At 53.1% G+C, this 9049-nt stretch overlaps 2 protein-coding genes across 2 annotated transcripts in view; one reads left to right on the plus strand and one right to left on the minus strand.

Annotated features, from left to right (window-relative positions):
• ANKRD33 (ankyrin repeat domain 33) overlaps positions 1-465 on the minus strand; it is a 4215-nt gene extending 3750 nt beyond the window's left edge. The window contains exon 1 of the mRNA XM_008629491.2: positions 135-465. The gene's annotated coding sequence lies outside the window, so the exon portion shown is untranslated. The remainder of the gene's footprint in view (positions 1-134) is intronic.
• An 8306-nt stretch (positions 466-8771) lies between these two features.
• The window catches only part of SLC11A2 (solute carrier family 11 member 2), a 37885-nt gene continuing 37607 nt past the window's right edge, over positions 8772-9049 (plus strand). The window contains exon 1 of the mRNA XM_017728709.1: positions 8772-8918. Within this exon, the coding sequence (XP_017584198.1) occupies positions 8817-8918 (102 nt within the window). The 5' untranslated portion in view covers positions 8772-8816. The remainder of the gene's footprint in view (positions 8919-9049) is intronic.

Below are 9049 nucleotides of genomic sequence, written 5' to 3' on the forward strand. Positions count from 1 at the left end.
AACCCTTTTGCTCCTACGCAGAAGCCAACAATTAACTGATGGGTGCCATGAAAGGAGGAAAGCCTTCAGAATTCCACTAAACTTTCCCACCCCTTAGATGTTCCCAAGCAGGGGATGGGGGATGGTCTTCTCACCTTGATCTTCCCTGGGGCTGCTCAGATCATCCCCGTGGGTCCCTCTTCAGCTGGGCAGCATCCCGGCCACAGCCAAGAGACGCCAAGGGACCATGGAATGTCCCCTCTGTGCCGTCCGCAGGGAAAAAGAGGTTTGTGCTCTGTGGCTGCAGTGGCCTTTTGGCACCAAAGCTGTGACAACCTGCACGTTGATGTGGGCTCAGCTACCCAAGAGATCTTAAATTAAACTGTAGCTTAAAATGGCTCCATCCACCCTGAGCAGGATCAGGACAGGATTTAATGTCTTTAGCCAAGGAGCTGCTGGGAGCCCTGGGCTGTATTTTTATACCTGTCTCCCTTTGGCGTGGCAGTGCTGCCTGAGCAATCCCACAGGCTCAGCTGAAACCCCAAAAACTCCTCCCACCTGACCTTTTATCCAGGTGAATTGGCTGAGCAGATAAATCTGGGAAGCTGCTGTTCCAGCCAAGGGCTTGGACACCTGAACTGTGCAGGTGCACTCTGTAAACTCTGTGATTTCCCCTTGAAAGGTGCCTTGGAGTTTCCATCCCTCCTGCTTCACTGGGAATGGATTCCAAAGCTCCAAGGGCAGCCTTAGCCCAGGAGTTGCAAAAATTGTTTCCCGAAGTACCCGTGCAGCCCGACTGCTCCCTTATCTTCAGCTTTAAAGGGTTTTGTTGCTGTTGCTGTTGTTTGTCTGTGGTTGGGAGGTTTTTATGTGTTTCCTGAAGTTCAAGGGCCATCTGGACTGTGAGATCTGGGACAGGGAACTTCTAGTCCCTGGATCAGCTCTTTTCTTGCCTAAAAGGCAGGAGTTTGGTGCCAAGGAAATCGTGGGAGGCCACGTTCCCCGTTTTCGGCAGCCACTGAGGCAGAGTCCCAAAGGGCACTTTGCTGCATCCTTGAACATGAAAATGGGGATCAGATGAAGGACCCCAGCTGTTTCCTCTGTGCTGGGAAGCACAGGCTGCGAATCCTGGTGCTGAGTATGAGGATCCTGGCGCTGAAAGTCCCGATGCTGATGCTGAACACGAGGATCCCAATGCTGAGTGTCAGAATCCTGATGCTGAATGTCCGGACCCCAGGCGTGGCATGGCCATCACGGTGTCACCCCGGTGTGACACCTCCTGCCGCCCTCTTGCTCTGCCTTACCTCAGGGAAGGACAGGGAGCAGATTTAGGGCTTAAGGAATCATCCTGGGAGCCATGTGCCGTAATCTGCTGCCTGGAAAAGCCAGGAGGCTCTGAGTCAGTTATGTAAAGACAGGGCTGGGTGCTGAGATGGGTGCCCAGGTGGGTGCCAGGGAGGGTGGCAGCACAGGAAGGTCTTGGTGGTTGCTACACACAACAGGCAGCCCCTCATCTGCTCCTGAAACACTGCGGGTACGTGATTTCATTCCTGTGGAAAAGAACAGGAATTCTCCTGCAGGAGCTCATGGCTGAAATTAGAATATAAAATGCAAATTTGATACATGCGAGGATGGCTCCTAGGCAAAAGCTGCCAGTACAAACAGGACCCTAATCCCCTAACACTAGCACCCTAACCCTAAAACTCTAACCCTAACCCAACACTAACCTATAAGCAGAAACCTAACTCTAAAACATAACTCTGAAGATAAAAAAAATCCCTACCCAAAAAAAACCCCTAATTCTAACCCAAAATCTAACCCTAAAGGCTAACAATAATCCTAACAAAATCCCTAACCCTAAATCATAATGCGAACCCAAACCCATAACCCTGAAGCTAAAACAAAAACCCAAATCAAAAGCAAACCCAACCCCTAACCATAACCCTAACCAAACACTTAACCCTCTCTGTACTATCCCAAACCCTACCCCTAATCGTGACACCGACCCCAACCCCCAGCCCTAACCCTACCCACCAAGACCTGCTGGTCCTGGCAGCTTTCATCTGGGAGCAACCCTTGGACATTCGCAATTTTAGGAGCCAGAATCCCACATCCGGCCCCAAGGCACCTGGCAGGGCAGCAGAGGATTCCTGTTATCCACAGGAGGAAAAACCCAACACCCCAGAGTCTTGGGGGCAGAGGAGAGGCACCCCTGGGAGGCCAAGGCCAGTTAGACCAGTCAGTTCTGGCATCTTTCATCCGGGAGCAATCCTCAGACGTTCCCAGTTTATGGAGTCGAAATTCAACTTCTGGCTGTGGGTACTGGGCTGCAAAGGACAGCTTTTCTGCAGAGGAAGGAAAGCAGGGCCCCCCAGTGCCTCGGGGGCAGCCAAGATGAGGTCCCTGGGAGGCCGGGGCAAGCCAGGCACGTCAGTTCTGGCAGCTCTCGTCCGGAGCAGTCCTCGGACGTTCGCAGGTTTAGGAGGTGGAATCCCATTGTCCACCTCAGGCGCCTGGCTGTGACAGAAGGGTCTTTTCCATGGGAAGTAAAGGCTGGTGCCCCAGGGTCTTGGGAAGAGATGAGAGGTGGCCCCTGGCAGTCTAAGGCCAGCCAGACCTATTGGTCCTGGCAGTTTGGGAGCAACCCTCGAACTTTTGCACTTTTAGGAGGTGTATTTCCACATTGGACTGCTGGTATTGGCCTGGAAAGATGGCTTTCCTCCACAGGAAGGAAAATCCAGCACCCAGTGTCTCTGGAGCAGCTGAGAGGTGGCCCTCGGGAGGCCACGGCCAGGCAGATCCATGGGTCCTGGCAGCTTTTGTCTGGGAGCGATCCTCGAATGTTTGCAGTTTAGGAGGGGGAATCCCACTCGCAACTCCGGGCACCTGGGCATGAAGGAGGGCTTTATTCCACAGGGAGGGAAGTCTGGCAACCCAGTGTCTCAGGGGCAGCTGAGAGGTGGCTCCCAGGAGTCCAAGGCCAGCCACACCCTGGCAGATTTCATCTGGCAACGATCCTCAAACATTCCTAATTTTAGGAGGCGGAATCCCACTCTCCTCCACGAGTGCCCTGCTTGTTTCCACAGGAGGGAAAGCCTGGCGCTCCACTGCCTCGGGGGAAGATGAGAGGCAGCCCCTGGGAGTTCAAGCCCAGCCAGACCTGTTGGACCTGAATGTTCTTGTCTGGGAGCAATCCTTGGACATTTGCAGTTTTAGGAGGCAGAATCCCACTTTTGGCCATGGAGGCGGCAAAGGATGGCCCTTTCCCACAGGAGGGAAAGCCTGGCCCTACCTTTGCCATGCCCTGCCCGGCCTTGCCTGCTTCTCCTAGGGCTCTCCTTGCCTTGCCTACCTCTCCCTTGCCTTGCCTCGTCAACCCAACCCTTGATTTTCCTTGCCCTGCTTCCCCTCCCTTACCTGGAATTGCCTTTCTCACACAGCCCCTACTTTGACTTCCCGTCCTGGGTGTCTCCAAAAATGTGCATTGTGTTCCACATTTCTCCTCTCTCAATCCACACAGTTGGTGTTACTGTCCCTTTAGGGCCATGGGGTGTTTTACTCTGGTTTGCCGAGGTGGGAGGTTTTGGGGGGTCCCTTGAAAAGACAGGGACAGGCACACACAGAGCTCTCTTTTTTGTTCTTGCCCAGATGCCAAGAGAGTTGCCTGGGGCAGGTTTCCCAAGCCCAGTCAGCGAGAGGCAGAAGATCTCTTTTGTTCCTCTCTGGGTGTTGGAGAATCTCAATACCTTTTTGGCCGCTCTTGCTGGGGTAACTAATGAGAGATAGTTTCTTCGAATTTTTTTCCTAACCCCCCTTGCCTTGTCTTCCCGACCCCTCCTTGTCCTTCCTTCGGCTCCCCTGCCTTGCACTGCCTTTCTCACCCACGCACCACCTTGACTTCCCTACCCCTTTTCCCCTGGCTTTGCCTTGCCTTGCCTGCTCCTCCTATGATTCCTCTGCCTTGCCTCCCCCTCCCTTGCCTTTCCCTTCCCAACATTGCATTTCCTTGCCATTCCAGGCCGTCTCTTGCCTTGCTGTGCATGCTCCAACTTCGCACTTCCTTACTGAGCCCTCTGTGTCCTACCCTTGCCCTTCTTACCCCTTCACTGCCTTGTTTTGCCTTGCTCACCCATTCCCCACCTTGACTTCTTTACCCCTTTTTTCCTGGCCTGCCCTTCCCTTGCAAGCCTCTCCTCTGACTTGCCTTCTCTTGCCTCCCTCAACCTTGTCTTGCCTTGCAAACCCACCCCAGGCCTTGCCCTGCTTACCTTTCCCTTCCCTGCCATGGCCTTACTACTCATCCCCCACCTCATCCTCCTCACCTCTTCCCTCTCTGTCTTTACCTTGCCTTCACTGCCTGGCCTTTGCCTTGCCCTGCCCTGCCCTGCCCTGCCCTGCCTACAACTTCTGGGCCTTCTCTCGCCTGCCACTCCACCCACCCTTTGGGTTCCTCCTTCTTGCCCTGCTCTTGCCTTGCCTTGCCTGCCCCAACCCTGCATTGCCTTAGCAACACATCTGCCACCTTGCCTTGAACAGTGTTGCATCTCCATCCCTCTCCTCGACTTCCCTTCCCTTTCCTGCCCTGCCTTCAGCTTCTGGGCCTTCTCTCGCCTGCCACTCCACCCACCCTTTGGGTTCCTCCTTCTTGCCCTGCTCTTGCCTTGCCTTGCCTGCCCCAACCCTGCATTGCCTTAGCAACACATCTGCCACCTTGCCTTGAACAGTGTTGCATCTCCATCCCTCTCCTCGACTTCCCTTCCCTTTTCTTTTCTGGCCTTGCCTGCCCTGCCCTGCCCTTCCTTTGACCTGCCTTCTTTGCATCCCACTCCCATCTCTTCCCTACCCTTTCCTTGCCTTGCCTTGAATTAGCTACAACTCCCTTGCCTTGCCTTGCCTTTCATTGCCTTTCTCCCTTGCCTTGCCTTGCCTTGCCTTGCAAACCAGCCTCTTGCCCTGCTCTTCCCTGCCTACCCCTCTTGCTTGGCACGGGCTTGCACACCCATCCCCTCCCTTGCCCTGCCTCTCCTACCCCAACCCCGCATTGCGTTACCGACCCCTCTGTCTCCTTCCCTTGACCTTCCCACCACTCCTTTGCCTGGCAGTGCCTTGCTCACTCATCCCCCACCTTGACGTCCCTTCCCTCCTTCCTTGCCTTGCCTTGTCTTGCCTGCTCCTCTTATAGCTCATTGCCCGGCAAACCCGCCCCTTGCTTTGCCTAGCTCTGCCTACACTTCCCTTCCCTTGCTTTGCCTTTCATACCCATCCCTGCCTTGACCTGCCTATCCCTTTCTTCCCACACTTGCCATGCCTTGTCGTCCTTTCCTTTCCTTTCCTTTCCTTTCCTTTCCTTTCCTTTCCTTTCCTTTCCTTTCCTTTCCTTTCCTTTCCTTTCCTTTCCTTTCCTTTCCTTTCCTTTCCTTTCCTTTCCTTTCCTTTCCTTTCCTTTCCTTTCCTTTCCTTTCCTTTCCTTTCCTTTCCTTTCCTTTCCTTTCCTTTCCTTTCCTTTCCTTTCCTTTCCTTTCCTTTCCTTTCCTTTCCTTTCCTTTCCTTTCCTTTCCTTTCCTTTCCTTTCCTTTCCTTTCCTTTCCTTTCCTTTCCTTTCCTTTCCTTTCCTTTCCTTTCCTTTCCTTTCCTTTCCTTTCCTTTCCTTTCCTTTCCTTTCCTTTCCTTTCCTTTCCTTTCCTTTCCTTTGCCTCGCCTTGCCTTGCCTTGCCTTGCCTTGCCACCACAGCCCGTGGCATAAATCAAACCTCTCCTGATGGGAGAGAGTTTTTGAAGTCCTTGCCAGGAGTTAGTTCGAGAGACAAACGGAGACTTTTAGTCTTTGCTGCTGCTAGATAGTTGTTTATTAAGTCTTATCAAAGAAACAGAGTCACTAGCATGATCCACACACAGCACAGAGCAGAGGATGCAGGAGAAAGCTGAATTATCAAGTTTTACACAGCCTTTTAAAGATAATTTAACCAATGGTTACTAAAAACGTACATTATTTTCACTTTCCTACCAATTATTCAGTAACACAGCCAGGAACTGTGGAATTCTTTGTCCATCCCAAATTACTTTTACTGCAGAACATGGAGTAGTAGAAAAAGAAGGTTTGGAGAACAACAACAATCCTCCATTTTGATGTTTTTTGCTCTTATCTATGTATTACAAGGAGAAGCCCAAAACCTCTAAATTTTTCACCCTGTGACAATCTCACTTATCTATCACCTAATTCACACCACTGTATTTTCTAGCTCTTGTCTGGTCGTTGGCAATTTTTTCCATGGACCAAGGTCAAAACAGTGTTGTTCAGGGGGGTAAAAACCCTTCAAAACAGGCAGAGAAATATTCTTGGCACTCTGGGTTCCTACACCTCGCCTTGCCTCTGTCCCTGCTTGGCCTTGTCTTGACTTCCCTTGCCCTGCCTTGCCCTGCCTTGCCCTGCCCTGCCTCCCTGTCCCTGCCTGCCCTACCCATCCCTTACCTTCCTCTGCCTTGCCTCACCTACAACTTCTGGGCCTTCTCTTGCCCTGCTTTGCTTTCCCCTCGCTGCTCTTGCCTTGCCTTTCCTACCTCTCCCCTGACTTGCCTGGAATTGCTGACACTCCCATGGCACTGCCTGGCCTGCACCAGAGCAGAGCGAGGGCGTGGCAGGCGAGGCAATGCAAGGCAAGGCAGATGCAGGCAAGGGAAGGCAGAGCAAGGGTGGGCTAGGCAGAGCTAGGCAGTGGCACTGAAGGCAAGGCAAGCCGAGCGACTCCAAGTGGATTTTTTGGGAAGCAAAGGATGTAGTCCCAGTGTTGGGGGAGCAGCTGGTAAGGTACCCTGGGGAGGTAAATGCCAGTGAGACATTTCTGTCCTGACGCCTTTGGTGTAGGGGCACTGCTTGGACTTGGATTTGATACTGGAGGTGCTGTCCAAGTTTGTGTTGGTGCACAGCTGAAAGAGGAGGCCAGTGCTTTTCCATGGGAAGGAAAGCGTGTAGCCCCCGTGTTTCAGGTGCAGATAAGAAGCTGCCACGTGCAGGTAAAGGGCAGCAGCATCTTTCTGTCCTGGCATATTTGGTGAGGAAGCATTTCCTGGACTTGTACAATTAGGGAGCTGGTATGCATCTTTTGAAGGTGGTCTCAGGTTCAATCTAGCATGTCATTTGCACCTTCAGAGGTGGCCTCTTAAAATTTTGGCAGTACATTTCTTTTGGGCAAGTTAAGCAGCTATACTGAGTCTTGGTGTGCAGCTGGTATCATGCCCAGGGCAGGTAATGCTCAGAAACAGTTTTCTGGCACCTTTGTTACAGGATCAATCCCTGGATGTTTTCTGCTTTGAAGGAGGGATCCCATTTATTTTGAGATGGTCTCGTAGTTCCTCTCTTTGGCAAGGAAACCACTTTTGGATCCACACTTTGGGTGGTCGTGGTGAATTTAAAGGCTCTCCCCAACAGGCATTTCTGTTGGAACTGTTACAGTGGGAATGCAAAAGCCAGGCTGTTGAGCTGCTTCTCCCGGTACCTTTCGTGTGGGAGCCATCCCTGGTGCCGTTCAGTTTGGATCCCGATTCCGTGCGCCTGAGGCTTAGGAGGGTACACGGAGCTGAGAAGGAAAAGGGCAGATACCAGGGCGGGTTCCATGGGTTGGCACCGAAGGCGGCAGCAGCTCTCTCAGCTGACACTTCTGCGAGCTGTGGTTTTGCCGGATGTTTTCAAGTTTGTCACCGGACTCAGCGAGAATGAAAAAAACTTCTTAGCGCCGAGGAGCTCGTGTGTCCTCTTGAGTGGGGTGCAACTAAGAGTTTGTACTTGGAAGGGGAAGATCAGCGCGATCTCTCTGTCCTGACCCGGTGCATTTGAGAGCAGGGACGTCTGCAACTCGGATGCACGCGTTGGGTGATTCCGACGAGCGAGGTGCGTTCGCTTCCTTTGCAAGTCCGCAGCGGCATCGTGTGGTTGTTTGGATGAGCGCTGACAGTGCCCAGGTAAATCCAAGCGCTTTTCTGGCCCGGCCCCGTTCGTGTGGGAGCAGTGGGAGCGGGGGCTCCTTTGTGGATCCTGGCTCCGGGAGGCTGAACGAATGTGATCGTGCCTACAGCTGGGAAGGAAGACGAATCGTCTCATTGTCGGCCGTGCAGATCATAGGCTGCAAAAGGAAGGAGAATTCCAGCACCGCCTCTTTCCCCGGGAACCTTGTCTGTGGGACCGTCTGCGGAACGTCCCCGGCTTTGTAGCTGCACTCTGAGAGACGGAAAGGACGTGAGTGTACCCAGAGCTGAGCGCACAGAGCTGCGTGTGCTGCACTTTCTGAGCTGCAAGGAGAAAGTGAAGACAGGTGCTTCCTTTTTTTCTGGGACCTTTGGGATGGGAGCAATTGCTGGGCACAGTAAGTGTTGAAGCTGGGCTCTGCAAGAGTGAAAGACGGGGATGGTCCATGCGGCTGAGCAGGGAAGTGCAGAACTCCGGGGGGATGCGCTGCTTTTCACAGGATGCGAGGTACATTTGGAGACAGCAGCAGCCGGCTGAGAGGGCACCTTTGGTGACCAATCTTTACCCTTGAGGCAGTTCCGTTGGGTTCGGGAGCTCTGTAGGACTGAAAGAAAGAATGGACATGGAGTTTGGAAGGAGAGCTCCTAGCCCCGGGGCACATGGTGCTGTTGATATCCTTCACAGAGAACGTGGAACCCAGAACGTTGTCTCCTCTGCTGTTTCCAGAGGGAAATGATGGAGCTGCGTTCAGCGAGAGAGCAAAAATGTGAACGTGTGCTTTTCTTCTCGGCTACGTTTACCTTAAGATTCTTTGCACCTCGGAGTCTAAAGCTAAACGGAACTCGGCACTGTCAGCGCTCATCCAAACAACCACACGATGCCGCTGCGGACTTGCAAAGGAAGCGAACGCACCTCGCTCGTCGGAATCACCCAACGCGTGCATCCGAGTTGCAGACGTCCCTGCTCTCAAATGCACCGGGTCAGGACAGAGAGATCGCGCTGATCTTCCCCTTCCAAGTACAAACTCTTAGTTGCACCCCACACGAACTCCTCTGCCCTCGGGGCTGTGGCGCCTCAGGCGCCAGAAGCGGGGTGGGGCCACGGGGAGCA

The sequence above is a fragment of the Corvus brachyrhynchos genome, unplaced genomic scaffold (genome assembly GCF_000691975.1).
Source record: "Corvus brachyrhynchos isolate BGI_N302 unplaced genomic scaffold, ASM69197v1 scaffold193, whole genome shotgun sequence".
In the NCBI taxonomy this organism is placed as follows: domain Eukaryota; kingdom Metazoa; phylum Chordata; class Aves; order Passeriformes; family Corvidae; genus Corvus; species Corvus brachyrhynchos.